General features: G+C 44.0%; 1 protein-coding gene across 1 annotated transcript in view; it reads right to left on the minus strand.

Annotated features, from left to right (window-relative positions):
- Positions 1-21,255, minus strand: part of KIAA2012 (KIAA2012 ortholog) — a 95,319-nt gene that overhangs the window by 38,837 nt on the left and 35,227 nt on the right. The window contains exons 10-11 of the mRNA XM_004674825.1: positions 19,482-19,592; positions 2,324-2,442 (exon numbers count right to left, since the gene is read on the minus strand). Coding sequence (XP_004674882.1) covers positions 2,324-2,442; positions 19,482-19,592 — 230 coding nt within the window. The remainder of the gene's footprint in view (positions 1-2,323; positions 2,443-19,481; positions 19,593-21,255) is intronic.

Raw genomic sequence — 21,255 nt, forward strand, 5'->3', positions numbered from 1 at the left:
AATACTTGATTCTGTTCACAGTGGGGAGGCAGTTCATTTGAAAGAGGAAATAGGAGCTTGGAGTTGAAGCATGTCTGCTTTTTCTTTTTTCATTGCTCTTTTCATCTCCACGTTTCTCCTTGTAGTTTACTTCTTTCTCAACCCACCCTAACCCCTCCTCCAGCCCCTAGGAAGTCGTCCGCGTCCATGGCTACGATCCTTTCTACTTAAGGATTTATTGTCCAGGCCCAGATCATCGGGCCAGGTGTGGAAGGGGCCCCTCAGGACTTGGTCCCGATACAACCGCTGAGGAACCTTGGCAGACGGTTGAAAATTCAACCAGTAGGGGGCGCCCGGAGGCAGCCTCGGCAGCGGGCAAATCCCTGCGCCGCGTCACGTCTGCAAAGCTCGTGCAGGCTTTTTCCCTTTACCCTCCCGGTCAGAAATTGTTTTCTAAATCTGGGCCTGTGACTTCTTACTGAAGATTGGTGAGAGCAAAATATTCTGCCTTTGATGTTCTCCCCTCTCTCAACTAGCACAGTGTTAAAAAAAAAAAAGTAGAAGTACTTTAACTCTTAAAATGGTCACACCCCAGTGAAAGAAAGTATGGAAAGAATAGAAACAGCGGATGCTGATAAAGATCAATTTGGGGTGATAATATCCTTGTTTGCTTCAGAGCGGGAAGGCGACAGTGGGAGGAATATGCTGGGGGTGCCAGTGGCCCATCAATGTTAGTAACTGAAATCTGCTGGGCAGAAATTTGTTTCTAAATGCTTTCCAGATGCTTTATAGTAAACATGAAATTAGTCATTTACATGGAATAGGTTGAGGAAGTAGTGAAAATTGAAGTCAGTGATTACGCTAATAAAGGATCATTTGCCTCAAGGAGTAAGGGACTGGGGAAGCAAAGAAGACACCTCCCCACCACACCCCAACCCTCTCAGTGTTTGGGGGTCAGGGGGTCTCTAGGCTTTTCCCCAAATGGTATTCATTTCAGGGGTTACTTCTAAAGGAAATAAGGCTACTCTGACTTGTACAAGCCAGCTGGCTCTGGTAGGAGCACCCTTCCTTTCACAAGGGAGGCACACAAGTTCGGAGTAAGCTGGTTTGCCACAGCCTCACAGGGGAAACCCAGGGTTAGAGTTTGAGATCTGGGTCTGGTGCTCCTTTCTGACTACAAAGTTAATAATTTGACACAACCGAGCATTCTCTTATTGCGGTGACAGTTCGTCTTCTGAATTCAGCCAAAGGGCTGTGGGATTCTGGAAGGTGTTTGGATATATATGAGGCATTTACAAGGTCTTGGGAGCTCTGGGGTCATCAACATATAGCATATGTTCCTTAGTCATGTATTCTCTTAAATAAGAAAAATTTCTAGATCTCTTAGAAAGGGTATGAATTGTCAGTGGGCAACTTGAACAAAAAAAAAAAAAAAAAGGAAAACATTGGTTCTGTGCTTCCTCAGGAGCAGGAGGAAGGGTCAACTCAGCTGTTTTTTTACCTCAGGGGAGGCCTGACCCAGTCGTGGGGCTCTAACAGTGAAAGTTCAGGTCCTTCCCTGGAATTCAGCTAGGCACACGTAATAACAAAAACTACTTTTGTTATTATTGTTTTTTAATGAGTGTGAGGGAAGATGAGAAAGCCTGGCTGAGGCAGGAGGTTGGAGCTAAGTGGGATGTACAGACCATGGGCCCCTCAGCTGGTCTGCAGGGAGAGACCAGTGCCCCGGGCTGTGGTGCCTCTGCCTCAGCTGTAAGACCAGCAGGAGCCCTAGGAATTCTCCTGAGCTATCTGTCCAGGGTGAATTTGAAGACAGGCCCAGGCTCCAAGCTTCAAATAAAGGAGCAAACTTATAAATATTTGTGAACATATGTCCTTGAACCATGAGTAGAATTTCCTAACCACCTAGATGAAGCATGTTTTCTCCTTCCCTTATGGTGTCATTGTAGTTTTTTCCTTAATTGCTACCCCCCCCCCCGCCTCCATCTATTCTGAATGAATATTTGAGTGGAAAAATGGGCTCATTAGCACAAGGTCGAGAGCCTACTGCCTCGGTGAAGGCTGTATCTTCCTGTGTTTCCTTGTTCTCTTCTTGACTTCCCAGAAGTCAGGGAAGTCAGCTTATTCACGAACATGATAAGCCAGACAAAACAGTCTAATTTGAGTTAGGACATTCCAAGTCTATGAGTTAAGGAACCTCTGTGATTTTATAGTCTACTTGTCTCATTTTATTGATGAGGAGCAGAGAGGTGAAGAATCTTACCGACTGTCACATAGCTTGCTGGGACAAGAACCCCAAAGTCTTGACTCCCTGTCTCATGCTCATTCAGAATCAGTACTGTACCTGCTTCTCTGCTTTTTGAGTCAAAGGTGAGATTTCATTAAGATTCACATGAAGACCAGTTCTGGATTCAATATTTACTGTGGTAGAAATCAGAGAGAAAAGGATCAAGGTTGTTAAAACTAGGGCTCATGAATTTTTATAAATATCATATACATACCAATCTAGTTCATATGTGCAAGATTATAAGCACACAATGCCTATGACATTCATATTTACTCATCAAACAGCATTTATGACATTTATAGGCACAGTCTAAAGACTATGCTGAAATGACCTTATAGACACATTTTTATTTTTCTTGTTTTGGTTGTTACTCAAAAAGAAACAACAAAAGCAAATTCCTTGTGCTACTACAATTCAGATAAAGCTGAAATTAAAAAGGAAATATTGATGGCAAAAAATCTGCTGATGCTATTGAATATAAATTTTGTATGATGCACTTCAATACAGTGGAAAAATGCTTCTACAGCCTTCCAGATGGACAGATCAGAGATACCCCTTTTCCCTAATGTGTGCAGGGGCAATAGGAGGGGTGAAACATGAAGCAAACAGTGACAGAAGTCGAGGGGCTGGAAGGGGGTGGGGGGGCAACAGAAATCATGGAGTGACCAGGAAGGGCACCAGGCAGACCCAGGCCATGGTGTTGGCCTATGAACACAGCTTTCCTCCGGGCCTGGGGCTGGGTGTTGCCATTGCTCTCTGCAGGTATAGAGGCTGAGACTCAAAAGCTAGAGTAATCTACCCAAGGGGGTACAACTAGTGACATTTTGAGTCAGGATTTGGTGCCAGACCACCTGCTTCAAGCCCGGTGATGCAAATAGTTAACATTTCTTTTTCCTTTCTTTACCCCAAGATAGTAAATTTAATGTTTATAAAGGAATGTGTTTATTTGAAGTACAGATTTAGCTAAGCGCATGTGTCTCCTGACAATGATATTAGTCTCTGGTGGGGACCAGTGTCCAACTAAAAGTTCTTTCCATAACTGGTACTCATAAGTTCCTCTTTGAAGAGCCGGTGGCCATATGTCACTTTGCAGCTCTCTGAAATGAAGCTTTACTCATCCCTTGTAGACTGGTCTTCCCTTTATTGCTGTTGCTCAACTGTCCATTGTTGTATGAGAATGGCTTCTGCACAGATTTAAAACATTTCTTATTTAAGACAAATTGGGAAATTGAGACCCAGCGAGTGGTTTCCTGTTTTGTTCAAGACCCTGTCTTGAAATAGCACAAGATCAGGATCCAGTCTTACGGCTTGGCATGTGATCCTTTCCCAAGCATCTCACAATGCCTCCTTTTGGCCTCACTTGAGTTTGCCACGTCACAGCTGCTGGGCTACAATCCATCCTCTGGGCAAGTCTAGCAGAATGGTGTTGCGATGAGGTTCACTTCACTTGTGGCTTGGAAGGAGTCGGGGTCTCTTAGAAATGAAACTTATAAATTCTAACACATAAGGAAAGTTCTTGCAACACCAGGAGAATGAATCAGTCAGCCAGAGTTCAGGAAATGTAAACACATTTTTAGATAGGAGACTGAAAAATTGCTCAGGGCTTCTCCATCTCTTGGGTCAAGACCCTAGTAATTTACTGAGGTCCAAACTGTCAAGGAGGAGACACAACTCAAATTGCATTCCAGAGAGATAAAGCAATGGGATGGCAGAGCTTCCTCTCTGAACAACGTGGCGGAATTTACCCGTGTTATCAAACTGAAGAAACTGACTAGCCCATGACCAATGTGGGCAACTGGCTGTGTACAGACATGCCTCCCTTTCATGATTCTGGAGCAGGCGTGTACTTCGGACTGCGTGCTGCACAACTTCTTCAAAACTGGGAGCTCAGTCTTTTCATTGATGAACGTTTCTGCCACTAAGAGATAAAACACATTCCTTCTCTGGCTGCCCACCATCAGGCCCAAGCAGATTTTCAAACGCTAGCATTAATCTAACCACAGGCTTTTAGTGAGGAGATAGCATTCCTACCAGATAATCAGGCGGTTTCTGAGATGACCCCGACTAGATGAGGTCTCATCCCAAACCTCTTCTGCCGTCTTCAGATCATGGGATACTTCACTAAACACTCAAAACTTGAAAAGCCAGGAAGAGCATCTGATTCTAGCATGGAACTCAGGGCCTTAAAGCGTTTTTCTGTTTAAACCAGTGTTGACTATGTTTTTCCCAAGTTGTTCATTGTTCCAAATAACATGTAACACAAATCAGAGTTCTTCCTATTATTTCAGAAGACTTATTTCCCTTGGCATGATATGCTCTGGTGGGCCCATCTGTCTTAGAATAGAACCTGAATTCTAAAAAGTCACCTTATAAGGCAAGGTGGGGCCTCTGGCTCTTGCATAAATTTGTGTGAGCACTTGGGAAAAAATGTCAGGCCCACAGGCTCCAAAATGGCCAAATGTTTGATGGTTACTGGGGCAGTAACTATTGGAGGTATTGGTGGGAGCCTTTTCTTTTTTTAAAAAAATAATATAGTAGTTTATTTTTACATCATTTTGTGCTTTTTCCCAACTCAGTTGTAATCCCTGTGGGCTTCCCATCACCAGATCATCTGTGTGCCATCATCATAGTCCTGTGTACTCCGCCCCCTCCCCATTTTTGATCCTGTTCCCCATTCCAGCCCTGTAAAATGTCTCTGGTATATAGTTGTTCACTATTATTACTATTTTCTCCTCTGGTCCTTTATAATCCTGCTATGAGTGAAACCATCCAGTATTTTTCCTTTTCTTTCTGGCTTATTTCATTGGTGGGAGCCTTTTAAAATATGTTTGGGCATCTTCCCACAACCTACAAATTTCTGAGAATTGAATAACCTTTATGAATTGACCCTATGTACTCATATGTATTGACCCTATAATTTGGGGGGAGGATATATCCATCACTAAATAGATCTTAGATACTGTACATGAACTTGTAGATTCCGGTAGGTGCCTATTGGAAGAGACCTACAAGTCAATCTTTATACCTCTATCGTTCTGTGTTTTTGTTCAGAAATGGAAAATGCAGGAGCAAATTCCATATTACTAAAAAAAACAACAACAACAGCAAAAAAAAAACTTCTTGGTATAAACTAAACCATAAAAGGAAGGATAATTCTGGTTCCTCTACATAGCCTTAAGAATCACATCTAAAAATACTTTATTTTATATGATATGACTCAAGACACCTATGACCTATAGAGTGTTTTGTTGTGTTGCAATAAATCTTGAGTCTGCTTGGTTAATGGAAGACACCAAGACCCACGATGGCCTTTTGGTATTGTCATTATCAAATTCTTAGGACAAGATTTAAGACCTTGTTTATGCTACATATTTCCACTTTAAATCTTCCTGGATGAGGAGGAGGGTAAGACAAGTATATCAAACAGTTGCTTACGACCTGAGAAAGTCTCTAGGCTAACGATATACTCCAGGGAACTTTATTAAAGGAGCAAATAGACAGATCTAGAAGATATGAGTCAGTCTGCAGTTAAATATGGAAATGCTTGGTAAATGCAAGTATAATATTTTTTTTCCAAATTGGAATAATAGTTCTTTCACTTAAGTCTTCTTAGACCAAGCCTAGCTCAGTCTCAAGCGTCTGGCTTTTGCTTTGGGAACACCAACTCCTCTCAAAATTTCAAAAAATTATTTTCTTAAAAAAAGATTTATTTGTGCATACAGAACTGGGGTACAGGCCAGAGGCTCAGGGGCAGTGAGAGACTTCACCAGAGACAGAGTGGGGAACAGAACAGGCAGATCGACGAAGTACACTGCTGAGGGGAGCAGCGGGCGGGTCAGGAGAGGTCTGCCACGCCACGTGGTCACCTCCGGGGCAGACGGGAATTGAACTCATGTGAGAGTGGCTTCAGCTTCTCAGTGCTGTGCTTTAATCCGCGGTGCCACCAGGGAGGGCCTCCTAAGTTATTTTTTATGGAGAGGTATAAAGGCACATGGCAGTTTACCAAATCCAAAATGGAAGGCAAACCTGATGATGGAATTGAAATATGAGTTGTGTGATAACAACATGAGGGACCTCCAATCCAGATACACCATTGGATCAATAAAGAAGCCTGTGGTGGAAGAGGGGAGTTCAAAAAAAGAGGCTGAAGATGGCTCTGCAAAAAATTCATGTGTCAGTATCACCTCTGCAGAAAATGTTGTTCTGTGTCACTTGCTTCTAGACAGCTGGTCTCCCAGCCTCTGGTCTTATCTGTTACTGAAATCCATTCTTTACAAAGCTGGGAGAGTCATTTCTTTAAAATAAAAATCTGGTATGTTAATTCCTATATAAGCAGGATCTTACGTCTTTGGGATAAATTCCTTACTTGCTGCCTATCATGATCGGGCTCCTGCCTACCCTACCAGTTGCATTTCTCACCACTCCCTCACTGACAAGTGCCCTGGGATCAAGGCATTACAAATGCTTCCTCCCCCCTTCTCCAACCCCACCCCCCATGCCACCATCTTCTCCAAGCTTCATATGGTCCTTTTCCTTAGAATGGAATTTCTTCTTTTATATTATATGGGAATATTTCTGGTCCCCAAGTAAAATTTTAGAGTATATTTTATTTATTTATTTAAAAGATGTATTTATGCATACAGAACTGGGATATAGGCCAGAGGTGCAGGTGCGGTGAGAGACAGAGTGAGGAGCAGATCGACAAAATACACTGCTGAGGGGAGCAGTGGACAAGACAGGAGAGGTCTGCTGTGCCATTGGGCCACCTCTGGGGCGGGGGATTGAGCTGGCACTGAAGTGGCTGTGGCTAGCTTGCAGTGCTGTGTCCTAACCCATTGTGCCATTAGGGAGGGCCTATTTTATTTTATTTTTTTAAAGATTTATTTATTTGTACATACAGAACTGGGGTACAGGCCAGAGGCTCAGGAGTGGTGAGAGGCTTCACCAGAGACAGAGTGGGGAGCAGAACAGGCAGATCGATGAAGTACGCTACTGAGGGGAGCAGCGGGCGGGTCAGGAGAGGTCTGCCTCGCCATGTGGTCACCTCCGGGGCAGGAGGGAATCAAACTCATGCGGAAGTGGTTTTGGCTTCCCAGTGCTGTGCTTTAACCCGCTGCGCCACCAGGGAGAGCCGGCCTATTTTATTTTTTAAAGATTTATTTATTTATGCATGCAAGTACAGACTAGAGGTGGGGTCGTGAGAGGATTCGCCAGAGACACAGTGGGGAACAGAACAAGTAGATTGACTGAAATACACTGCTGAGGGGAGCAGCAGGTGATACAGTAGAGGTCTGCTGTGCCATGGGGGTCAGCTCCCTGCAGTGGCTGCAGGTAGCTTCATAGTGCTGGGCTTTAACCCCTTGCACCACCAGGGAGGTCCTAATTTTTCATATATTTATTACAATATCATCCTTCATTTTTGTACAGTGTATGACCTCCCTGTGAAATTCCCACCACCAGTTCACCCATGCACCAGCACGGTGAATAGCCCCTGGTGCTCTTCCCACATTTGTCCTGATCCCTCTAAGGGAAAAAATCGTTAAGACAGGTCTCAGGCTTCTTTCTTTCTTTTTGATGAGAAGATAACACACTATCTGAAAGCTGATGCCATATAAAACAGTATTTATGAATTACTCGTTTTTGAATGTTATAATTTGTTGATCACTAACAGAAGAAAAATAGTCTAAATTTTATTACAGGTTTAGTAATACAACTCGTTAACACTTTCATACAGTTACACATAAGTGTACGAACACTTCAAACTCCATACAAATTTTAAGCTATATTGTACTTAGTGCTGTTTCACAGTCTGAGTTAGGTCCAGATCCCTGTGTGTATCATACACTAAGTGAACAGCAGATCCTGCCTGCTTGGAAGGCAAATATCCTAAAAATCCCAAGAATCCTTAGATTTGTGAATATCCTTAGTGATAGCATATCTCTAATAAAACTAAAGTAGATATAAAAAAAGAAGGGGAAGTTTTCAGACTCTCAAGGAGTCTATAACTAAAGGATTGTAGTGGTTCATAAAACTTTTTTTTTTTTTTGGCAGGGAATCATCAATTTGTTACACCACTTTTTATCAGTCATCCTACTAGTTGGCTTTCTTTATATCTATATACACACATTTACAAATCACTGTTCTTTTTATGAAATGATTTCATCAGGCTACTGCAGATGTTGCAATTATATCCCACAACACTGAGACGTGGGTGCTGGAGGCTTGGCTAGGCACACTCACTAGCTTAGTGATGTCATGACATCATGCTTGTGTAAAATGACAAATGATGTGTGTCCTTCACTTCTGAGGTCATTTGCAAATAGCTGAGACTGACCTTCAACTTCACAAATAACCAAGATCTACCAGCTCTCTATATTTTTAGAATCCTGTCATTTTTATATGAAAATACCCACTCAAGCCAGATGACCAAAAAGATAGCATAAAGTTGTGAAAGCTCTGGGCCTCCCTGCTGGTGCAGGGGTTAAGGTCTCAGCTCTATCAAGCTATTGGCAGCCACTGCAGCACAAGTTCCATTCCCAGCCAGGGGGGTGACCCGCATGGCCCAGCAGACCTCTCCTGTCTGGGTCGCTGCTCCCCTCAGCAGTGTATTGGTGGAGGGGTGAATGGTGCTGAGAAGCTGTCCAGAGGAAGGGTGACTTGAGATGTGTATTTTAGCATAATTTTGGGGACTAAAGTGATGTAAAAAAAAATCAATAGAAAGAAAAAGAAAAAAATGTCAGGGGGTAGGAGGAGAGGAGGAATTGTGGGGACAGTATGTTCAAAAGTTTTTTTTTTTTTTGCCCCTTTCCAGGACGTATAGCTTGACATGGGGAAACTCTGAAATAATCCATTTGTTTTTGAAACTCTTATTTCCCTTTCTGTACTTTTCTCCTTCCCTCGGTAGCTAATAACCTTCATCCAACCCTTCCTAGGCATTGCAGTCAGGCATGTTTCAACCCTCTTAAAACTCTACATACCCCAGGATTACCACTTTATGCTCCCAAGTTTTAGTCCCTCATTGGAGAGTCATCCACTCTCTCTCTCTCTCTAGACACACATACACACACACATACACATATATATTTACATACTTACATATATATATTTAAACTAAAGTGTGAATGACTAATAGTTTCTTGGAAGTATGTCTTATAAAAGAATGCTTCAGAAGCCAATTCTATTACTGAGAATTTAATAATTGATGACTTGAGGTGGTGACATATTTGGTTATATTAGGATGAATCTTTTCAGTCTGGGAAACTACCCTCTAATCAGGCCTATCTTGCTTGAAAATCTGTCTCAGGAATATGGTTTTCCCAAACTCTTCCTACTTTTCTTCAATTTCTCCCCATATATCTAAAAGTTGCAAATCGTTTCAATGTTACCCATAAAAGGGTGTCTGATTTCTGGGCAATGAGTAAGGGATGTGCAACAGAAGCCATTCATTACCATGGGCCACTGCTAAGTCAGGAACTTCCTAATCTCTCACACCTTGTCAGATGGAAATGTGCCTATTTAGATTCTAGTGATTACTGAATCATCACTAAGCATGCATAGTGGTAAAAATGCAGACTGTTAGGGTTCAAATTCCAGCTTCATATCTTAGCTCTGTGACCTTGCACAAGTGAATTAACCTCTCTGAGCCACATGTCCCAGATGAAAAATGAAGAAGGTAATTGGATTAGCTCATACTGCTGTGAGGATGATGTGAACAAAGGACTCTCTTTCTTTTAAAAAGATTTATTTATGCATACAGAACTGTGGTACAGGCCAGATGGGTGGGAGATTCACCAGAGACAGAGTGAGAAACAGAACAGGTAGACTGATGAAGTAACTGCTGAGGGGAGCAGTGGGAGAGGTCTGCCACGCCATGTGGGTCATCTCCAGGGCAGGGAATTGAACTGCTCTGAAGCTGTGGCTAGCTTGCAGTGCTGCGCTTTAACCCCTTCCCACCAGGAAGGGCCGGTCTCTATTTCTTATTGGCATATCAAAGATAATGATGGTAGCATCATCACCAGCATTCTTCATCTTTCATTAGAGGGTGATTGAAGAACTACCGGGCCTGGTTCCAACCAGTGAGTGAGAATGAGCACTGAAACTCTCCCCACCATAATCACAATCAGAATATCCACCCAAGGAGAATGGTAGAAAGGAATAAATCACAAAGCCAGGTTCCCAACTATTTCTCAGCTTACAGATTTTGAGGTTGGCAAGCATATGATTGTGCCTTTCTCCTTCTAATTTTGCAGTCTCTAGCAAAAACAATTTCCTCCACCCACGTCTGGCTCCAGCCCTCCATCTGTGGCATGGCTTCCTGTTACTATAGCGGGTCCCTCACGCAGGAGTCCTTTCTGCCTGCCCCAAAATAAACAGGCAGGAAGACCACACACATTTCCCTATTAATCAAAGACTATTTTTAGGAGAGAGAGAAAGTGCCCACATGCTCATCCTTTCCCCCTGGCCTGAAGCAGAAACAACTATGATTGCGGTGGAAGATGAGCTACAAGTTCAACCTAGACCCTAGTTTTTACTTGTTTCTTAGTGGGGAAATGAAATATTAAAGAGAGCTCAGGAGACATGAACTGTGTCCGTCCTCCATTTAAAATTTAAACCTAAGAGATTCCAGAGAGTTTTCATGTTTGTGGTTATCCAGGTTAAGCTGTCCACAGCTCTAGGAAGGACAATGTCCACCCCATGAATTATGTCCCCACAGCACATTCCTGCAAGTTCTCCTTGCTGGGTCAGCAACCCTCATTTCTTCTCTCCTGATATTTGTGCTCAGACAGCACAGGGCTGCCCGGGAGTAACACCGCGGTGTGCTGCTTACAAGGACTCTGAATTTCTCTGGTGAAACAACTGAATGCTTTGCCCTGTTATTGCTGCATTGGGGGAGAAACTGTAGATGGCAGTTTAGGTAGGAAATCATACATAGAGGAGTCAAATGACATAAAGGAGAACCAGGAGAGTCTTTTTGGAGAAAAGCTAACCTCCTGAGAGATATTGAATACCAGACCACTTCTTTTGCTGGCCCACTTGAATGAATAAATTCATAGGCTGAAAAACAACAAGGAGGGTGTGAGGAGGGTCCTGGAAAAAAAAAGGTGATTTTCTGTATTATGGGGTAGGGGGGAACACAGGGTGGTGCCCTGATGCTCTGGTCCCCTAATGTAGTAGATGGGTTTGACAGTTCCACACATGCCTTTGTGGAGAGGATTTAAAGTGTATTGAAGAAAACAATATTTTATTCAAGATGTTTAAGGGTGAAACTTTGCAGGGACTGTGGTGCTAAAATTCTGAGAGGGGAACTTCTGACCAAGCAACAGCATGAACCGGTTAATTCTTGACTCAGCTCTGAGGTGATGCCCAGATTTGAGCAGTAGATGAGCCCAGACCCCAGTGAACCCAGTGATGGGAGGACCATGGGAAGTATCAGGAGCCCAGCCCTTGATTTTTCTTTTTTTTGCCATCTCTTAGAGTCATATTGAATGAAAGTTCTTGACAGTTAAACTAGTTAGCTTAATGCTGTTTTAATGATTGAAGAGAATTAGGATGACAGATCAGAGAAAGACAGTTAAGGGAGAGGTAATAGGTAGTAAAGTAGTCATTTGAGTGGATTGTAAATGAAAGAAGGATTTTATAGGGCAATTTGGTTGAAGAGAGACACAGAGCGCTATCAAGGAAATAGCGATTGGGAAAGCCAGAGGGAATCAAACTGGAAAAGATTTCAAGATCTAATATGTAACTACCCACCAAACTCATTTCCAAAGACACGTAGGCAGGTCTTTATGCTTCATTGTCTTATTACTGATCAGAGAGATTGCCAAAAAAGAATGTCTGGCTTTATTAATTTGCTACACTGCGGTGGGGCTTGGAAAAGCCTGCTCAATGGTCTTTTCCAACTCGGCACGCTCACACACAGCCACACGCACGCACGCAGCTCAGGCCAAGCCATGTGATTTGGGATTCTGAGAATCAACGCTGGAGAGAGAGAAAGCCATAATTAGTGTTAATTGTTGACCCTGCAGTTCAAGAGTAGATACTCTGGAGAATAGGAAATGAGAACAAACATTAATTATTGAGTAGGGTCCTTGGAGACAGACACTCTGGATTAAAAGGAGAGAGATAAATTGCATAATGAATGTTAATTTTCCCTCAAAGAATTGAGTGGTCGGTGGTTGGAAGGGAAAAAGAGGCTAAAACAATCATGAAAGAGAAACCTCAACGTATGCGGGGCTGAGAGCTTGCAGGAGGGTTAGACAAACACTTTCCATCCCTGCTTACTTCTCCTTTCCTTAAGGCTCCCCAGAAACTTGCAATTAAGGTTTTCCTTAGAACTCTTATTATTTACACCGGTGTCTGTTAGGAAGTTCAACCACTTCCCCTAGAGCCCAGGAGCCAGTAAACAGCCACACTGCATTACTGAGAAGCCGAGAGGCACATGACATTGGAATTTATTTTTTATGTGTTCTGGTGGGAATTTAAAACAAGGGAGGAGGCCAGAGCTGAGCACTATCCGCAGAGGTCTAAGGTGGCATGTGCGCCCCTGTAGGGACAACTCAGCCTGCAGGGCCTTCACTCCTGTTTTATTTTAATTACAGCTCGGGACACACACATACATACATCACCCCCAAGTAATCCTTGAAAGATCGGCACACGGAGAAGAAACAGTGGGAAAGCATTAGGTATCAAGGCAAGTGGAATTTATTTGCGCTTTGCTCTGCTCTGCTCTCGGGTAAGGTTCAGGGACTCAGAAGAGGGAGTCCAAGAAGTCGCACCCCAGAGCAGGATAGGGGGGTTTTTATTATGCTCATCGTCGGCGAGAGTGAAAAATTGCTTTTTGGAGAAGTACAGTTCCGGGAGTTGTTTGTGCCATTACTGCTGATTCCCGTCGAGAACCTTCCAGCTTTCGCCCACACCCAGTTCGGGTGCCTACGGGTAGAGATGCTGAAGTCTCAGTTCCCAGACCTGGAGGCCTAACTATCCTCTTCGGGGAAAGTGGAAATGGAGCAAATTCGAGTAGGAAATTAGAGATGAGAACTGTAACCAGTCTTGTGGAGAGGCTCCAGACAGGCTTGTTGCTGGCTGCTCAGAGTCACGGTGCAGGTTGAGACCCCTCATCAGTGGGTGGTCCTGGGGTGTTTCCATTGCAGCGCCTCTTGCGCCCGCCCATTTCCTTCCGCTCAGACTCTCTTAGCTGTTTGGATGATTCTGCAGCAGCACGTGTGTTCGGCCTTTTCTCTTGTCTATTCCTTCAGCTGTACACACACTGGATCGCCTGACATTGCTTCTTAAACATCTGCGATGCCTTGATTGTCTCAAAAACAGCCATTCAGCTCTGTCCTGGGACACATGGGCCTTTCTGGGTCTGGCTGTAGCCCACCTTTCAGCCAGCTGGCTCCATGAAGCCCCTCCACAATCCACCCCCCTGGGGCTATGCATCACCCCTCATAAGTGCTCTGCTCTCTTTGGTACAAGCTGACCCATCAGCTCTTTTCCTCTTGTTTGTCTACTTTCATTGATTTCTCAAGAGTCAATACTAATGGCAGTTCCTCTGCAGAAACCCTGTGAGGTCCCTGAGAGCTGTAGCCAGAGGTCCTGGGCAGAACCTTAGGAAGTGGGGTGAGGCTATTATTAGTGTCCTCTGAGAAGCTTCTTCTGGCCCGAGCTCTGATCTAGGCACCTGTATTTACATATGTGTAAGGCCAGTGCTCTCTGGGTGCAGGTGTTCCTTATCATAGGCACGCATAGGCTCAAGTCTGTCTGTCTGTCTCTGTCTCTCTCTCCCTGCCACAGGGTGGCCCACAGGCAGTGGTCGTAGAGGCTAGCAGGGGGAGGGGGAGCCAGGACTACTTTATTTTCCCCATATTACATAACAAGGACACTGCAAAAGATGCACATTTATTTCCTTTTCACAAGAGAGGCAGGCAGAGTAGGTGATGGCTCCATGACATCTGGGCTCCGTTGTTTCTGTGGCTCCACTGTCCCATAAATGTGGTCCTCTTCCACATGTTTGAAGCTCTGTCACCACCCCAACCAAGTCCAAGGGAAAGAACAGGAGGGCAGCCAGTGCTCTTTTATGGAAATGATCTGGAAGTTGCCTGTGTAACTTCTATTCACATTTCATGAGTTAAAACGTCATCACATGACTATGCCTGAATGCCAGGGAGGCTGAGAAGATGAGAAAATGTCCAGCTAGGTAGTCATCTGTTCATTTAAACTTCAGGCTGGGAGTGTATGTTAATAAAAGGAATAATGGAAGAAAGGATATTGGAGAACAATTAAGGTCTATTGCTTACAGTTTCAGTCCATACTGATGGACATGTTCTAGAAGTACCTGCTATGTTCTCTGGTACATTCAGAAGTGGTAAAGAGGGCTGACATATAGGAATTTTAAATCTTGGTGAGGAAAGAGGAGAAAAGAGCAAAAAGAGGGCGAGCATCGTGAGAGAGCCAGGCAGAGAGAATCAGTGGCATTCAGGAGGGAGCACTCAGCAGCTGAGGTAGCTGATCAGATAAGGTAGCACAATGCAGGTGCTAGTGTCTAATCCTGTGTTTTGGACAAGAGGCAGTATGATTAGTAAAAGGACTCTGACCTAAGTGGATACAGGAGGATTTGAGCTTCAGGTGTGCCACATAGAAACTGTGACTGAGCAAATCCCCATACCTTTCTGAGTCTGTTTCCTTATCCATAAAGTGAGAGGGATTACAAACTGTGGCCTCATAGCTCTAGTGGTTCTCCAAGGATTGGAGTGGTTCATTCAAGAGCCATCTTAGGAGGGAAGAATTAGCTAGGCTGTGGAAAGTTGAGGGGACACAGGCAGACCCTCCCCACTGTAAACAGGCAGTGCTGCTCCTTTAGTCAACTGGTGTCCTTATACCCTGGTGCAGGCGATGTCTGTGCTCCCTGTTGACTTTAGAGCTCTGGAACAGAACAGCCGCGATGGAGGAAGAGACCACAGCTTCAAAATTCAACAATTCATAATGACTTTTTTTCTTAGAAAAAGAAATTTCTAGATTCAGAGAAAACTATTATTTTTGAAATTTTTTTCTTCTTGGGGAGCTATAAAATGATGACACCAAATTTCAAATACGAAGTAGGGGAGTTTTTAGAGGAATCACAAGATGCTTTTGTCAACAGAAAAGAGACTTCTGTGTGTTTTTGGACACTCTGCTGGTGGCTATCGGAACACCAGTGGGAGGGCTACTGGGTTCTTGGGGGCTTCAGTTTGGTGAAGGAAAGTCCTTTTAACATATTCCTGTTAACGGAGGAACTGGAGCTCTGTGGCACACACTGGTCTCCCTGGATCTAATTCCAACTCCTCTATTTACATATGAGGAAGCTTAGGGCCAAAGCAATGAAGTTATTATTATTATTATTATTTTTTGTGACCACAGAAATCACGGGTGATAAAACTGAGAATAAAGCTCATGACTTTAGTTCAGAGTTCTTTCTTCTTTCTCTTATTTTTGGCCTCATCTAAAGGACTTCTCTTCCCTTAAATATCAGGTAGCTTCACTAACACTACCATTGCTAAAAGAAGGAAAATCATTCTTTGCCCAGTGGAAAGAATTCTTTTACCTCTAACCAATTTATCACAAAAGATAAATGGGGAGAACAAAGAGAAAGCAGGTCACTTAACAGATGTTTGCCCCTAAATAATCAGCGTTTTAAGACCAGCTGGGATATTTTTAGACCCTTCATTTTTCTGTTTACCAAACTGCATATCATCAGGGGATGACTCCAGATATTTCTGATATTGAAGTCAAATGACTTCAAACAATAAATCTTTATTATAGCTCACACAGCTTCTGTAGACACCTGTGTGTGTGTGTGAGTGTGTGTGGTGGGTTATGTCTGTGATTCTGGTGCGGTGTCTTTTGATGCTGCCAACTCAGGAGAGTAGCAGCCTGGGATGCAGTTATCTGAAGACTAGAGCTGGACTATCTCTTTTCGAGGTGGCTCACTCGTAAGCCTGGAAAGGTCATCCTGGCTGTTGGCAGGAGACTTCGATTTCTGGTCATATACAGTTCTTCTGAAGGCTGCTTGCTCTGCCTCACCACAGACATGGTGACTGACTTTCACCAGAGTGACTAATCCAAGAGAGAGGCAAGATGGAAGCCATAGCACATTTTATGGGCCAGTATCTGAAGTCACACACATCACTTTTGCCCTTTTCTGTCTTTATTAGAGGGGAGGTACTATGTCTGGCTCATACTCAAGAAAAATATCAAAACATTTGGGACATTTTTTAAAATTACCACACCAAAAAAGTTTTGTATGACAGAAGGACACCATTTCAATGACCAAAAAAAACCAAAAAACATGTTTTTGGGGTAAAAAATCCAGTTAGGATAAGAATAAGTGCTACCTGGAAAGTGAAAGAAACTGAGAATTTAAGTTTATGTGGGACCTGAAGTCTTAACCTGAATCATTGCATTTCTCACAACAAAAATATCTGAATAAAAGAATTTTTGAAAGGAAACTTCCATTGCTGTTTTTGTGACTAGAACAGGTGACAATACAAACTAATGACGAGAAATTCAGGAAGCAGGTCCAATGTTTTGATGTGAGTTCTTTCAAGCTAACTTTTTCTTAGGTTTTGCATTTTCTAAATGTTGCAACATCCTACAAGAGTGTCAGCTTTGCCTCGATCAATACCATCTTGACCACCACTCCACTTTACTCTTCCAGTTTCCTCTCCCATTACATTCAGGCCCACCCTTTTCTTATCCATTTGATGGCTCATTCGTTCTTCCTTCACTTATCTCTGTCTTTGCCCAGTAGTCCTCAAATACTTAGGACTGCTTTAGGTTCCAGGAGAAGCCTCACAGTGGGGGCAGGGGGCATTTTCCTTAACAAATCTACTTCATCTTATCTAACTACCTGGATATAGCTTAGCTCTAGCTTTCTTTCACTTCTTTTTTTTTTTTCTTCTGAAGGCTTACATTCATTTCTCAATGCTTTTTAAAAGCAAGAGATCATGATCTAATTGCTTAAGAATTTATTTCCAAATAGATGTCGACAGAGTCTGAAAGTCTCAGAAAGATCAGATGGATCATATTCCCTCCTTTACTCAAGATTTTTAAAATTGAAAACAAAGCAAAATAAAACCAAGCCCATTGTGATCCCCAAAAGAACTTTCCTTTGTGGCACCTGTAGTATTCAGTCAATCAACAAGCATTTCTTAGACATACTATAAAGAGATTCTCAGGGCTCATTATATATTTGGGAATTCAACAGAAAATATTCTGATAAACACAATAAATCACAAAAGTGGGACTGACAGAGAGGACTGAGTCTACATCCTGGTAGAGTAGATGCAGTAGATTTATTAAAGAAAATGTTCCCCCCTCCCACCATGAGGCTTCTCCTGGTATCTAAAGCTGTCCTAAGTATTTGAGGACTACTGGGCAAAGACAGAGATAAGTGAAGGAAGAACGAATGAGCCATCAAAAGGATAAGAAAAACGTGGGCCTGAATGTAATGGGAGAGGAAACTGGAAGGGTAGGGTGGGGTGGTGGTCAAGATGGGCTTAAACAAACTGAGGGGCAAAGAGTTTGGTGTGGTTGGAGCAAATTCATTACAAGAACTGAACATTTTTTTCAGAATACAGCGTATGAAAGCAAAACAAAACGTTCCTATTAGTAGAAACTCTTTGAAAGCAAGACCTGTCCAATGGTCCCCTATAGGGAGATGAGGGTTGGAGATTCTGCCTGTCCCCTCTGGCACCATCTAAATGCCAGCAAGACTGAAGGCCTGTCAACTATGGGAGGGAAGGCTAGAAACAGTCAGTGAAGGATTGACTGCTCGTTGGAGCCAACCAACTTACTGTTGTGAGAGGCAAGTGAGATTCAAAAAAATTATCCACAGGATTAGGGCAAGATGGCAGGCAAGTCTATTCAGCATGAGTTTCATTTCCCTTTCTTCTTTTGTGTGGAAGTTGAAAGATTTTTTGGTAAACAGTAACAGTATCGTAATCCTGCCTCGCACATGTCAGGTATGCATGAGGAGCTGGAGATACAGAAATGATGGAAACATCATCTCAATAACTTGGCAGCTAACTTGAAACCTCAGTATTTCCTTTCCTGCTTCTGACTTTTGCATTGGCAAAAGGGGAGCTCTTTCTCCTGGAACAAAGTGTGCAGATGTGGAGCAGGTGAGCAGAATCATATTTGCTTTCCAGCTTGGAAACAGCTGTGTCACACAGACAGTGGCCTCTATCCTACTTCTGACAGTGCAGAATCACTTCAGAATGAAGTTATTCTTGTACTCATATGGCATAACCCAAGTGGTGATGGAAGTCCCTTAATGTTGAATAAGGAACTGAATATGTGCCTTGTACTTCCTTGCAACTTATATGTAGGTGCTGTTTCGACAGCATCAGACATCAGGTGTAAAATGCAACAGTTAGGGGACTTCCCAGTTCCTGGCAGTGGAGAACCCCATCCTTTGATTCAGATGGGGTGAGGAACCTTGGGTACAGGAAGGATGCGAGGGTCTGACCCTAAGTCATCTGACATCACAGAGGACAAGCCATGCTATTCAGATATCCTGGCTCTGAACCCAGGCCAACTGTGACAGAATGCACCAGAATGCAGATTTTAATCTCCTTTAGCCCAAGCTCTGCAGCCTGTACCGCTCACACATACACATCAAGATGGTTCCTGGGTGGTTGACACTCATCACCCTCTGACTTCATTTCTTTTTCCTTTGCAAAATGGTTATTGCTCAGAGCCAGCATCTCTTTTCCAAAAAGTTAACATGCCAGAAGGCTTTTTGGAAGGCGCCTTGGTATCTGTCAGGAGCCAGATGATTCACAGCAATGAACCAATGCACATAAGAAGGATACCTGATTGGATTACCAATTAGCCACCACCACCTCTGGAGGGTGGTTGGAAAGAAGAGAAAGGGCGGTTGTTTAGTTTGGGCAAATACCAAGAGAGCTTTATCATCCTCATCAAGGCCTTAGCACAGCGCATTAGACCTCCTCCAAGCCATTCCACGGGAACTTCTCTCCTCAGAGGCTCAGCAAGAGTCAACTTGTTATGCAAACATTGGGTTATTGTGTCTGTGTTACAGAAGCTCCTCTGTGTCAGGGAGAGGATGAAACTGGCCGACTTACCTGCTTTTAATGATGCCTCTGCTGCTGGGAAGTTTTAGAAGCTGCAGGTAAACTCTTCCCCTATGAAAACGAGGCTGACCTGGCTACCTTACCTTCATCTGATGGAAGCGCCTCGGTTTGGGTAGGTCCTGGCAAGGAGAGGCAGATGTTTTCCCTTTCTGGACCCAGCAAGAAGTGTCCCAGGGTAGGGTCTCTGGATTCCTCTTGAAAAAGCACACATGGAAGGGCAGTGTTAGTACTAGGGCAAGTGGGGGAGAAGGAATCTAGACTGTGCTCTCCGAGCAGGGGGAGGGGCTGTATCTACAAGTGCTCTGTAGAGTAGGTCAGTCCTGTCCTGGGATTCACCAGAGCTGGGCCATTGTTTAGGCCCTGTCCTCTGGAGGCCAAGGTGTGGAGAGCAGGGTGGGGGCAGCCTTGAGCGTCTCTCTTGCCTTTGTGAGAGTCTGGAAAAGGGAGCCCCTTTGAACTCAAGCAACCCTATTGGGACCAGGCTAAGTGGAGGGCACCTTGAGTGAAGGAAAGGGAGACCCTACCTCCAGGTGGGTGCAGCTCAGATCGTGGGCGCAGGGCTTGGCGCTTCCAGACCTGACTTCCCTGTCATGTGTCTCTGTGCCCGCCATGCTCGGCTGCTCTGCTGTAGCTTATGGACCAAATGCCAAGGGCAGGAGTGACTCCAGAGACTGAGGCCAAGGAGAAGGAAGCTGTATTCCTCTCCCTTAGAGGGGGAAGGGTTGAAGGTGATTCTGTAACTTGACCTTTCCCATCTCCAAGGCAAAGGAATAAGGAGTTGAGCTGAGCGCCACTCATGGTGGGTATTTATAAGCGCACAAAGGCACACACACATTCGCACGAGGTGTGCACACATGGACACATGCATGCAGGCACAGCTTCAGGCAAGCCTGTCCATGCATACACAACCGCTCACATGCAGGTGTGTATGCACATAGACACTCACATCATGAATACACAGTGACAGATGCATGTCATTCACAGGCGGGCACATGTGCCTGTGTTGTTGCACACACATGGGCATAGTGTAGTGCATGAATGCACTCACATGGTCCTCTAAGCACACCTATCTTCTGATAACATGTTCCCTTACACACACCTGCATCGATAACATTCAGCCTACACACCTGAAGCTCTCGGCTCTGCCCTAGTCATAGTATGGCCCTGGTTCCTACATCCATCTAGTCAGATTCTCCCTTTGCAGGGAGGCCTCTGTGTATGTGCATGTGTGTGTGTGTGTGTGTGTGTGTGTGTGTGTGTGTGCACGTGTGACTTGTCTTGGACCATGTAACCTCCTAGGAATATCCTTGGTGCTGACAGGACTGCACCTAAGTTTAGTCGAGTTGTATCAAAATCAGAGGACACTTCTGCCCCACGTGTGTAAAAGGGGTGGTTGTCAGAGCAAGTTCACTGATGAAATGGTTTATAAGTGAAAATGAGGTGGTTAGAGGAAGACAGTAGGCAGAGACAGAGGGACTGACTTAAGCAGTGAGGCCTGTGTTCTGAGTGAGTAGGAGATAACAGTTGTCTTCTTGGTGGCTCTCAGTTCCTACAAACTACTCCAATGTGTTTCTTGCAGCCCTAAATGTGATTTTGCTGTTAACAGAGATAGTTTTCTTCATATAGCTGGGCAGCTGAACACATACCATCTTCTTTTCTGGGTGCTTAATTGGGGAAATCAGCCCAATGCTCAGAGAAGGGAGGAACAGTTGGCTGGGCTGTGCTTTCTAGAAAATGCTTGTCTGTCTCCATATGATACCTCCTTAAGGAAGTCTCAGGGGTAATTTGGACTCGGAGCTACTTTGTTCGTGTAGATCAAGCCCCCTGGGAACCTGTCATTGTACTGCTTGCTGCATT

Source organism: Condylura cristata, unplaced genomic scaffold (assembly GCF_000260355.1).
Source record: "Condylura cristata isolate star-nosed mole 26May11 unplaced genomic scaffold, ConCri1.0 scaffold00002, whole genome shotgun sequence".
Lineage (NCBI taxonomy): Eukaryota > Metazoa > Chordata > Mammalia > Eulipotyphla > Talpidae > Condylura > Condylura cristata.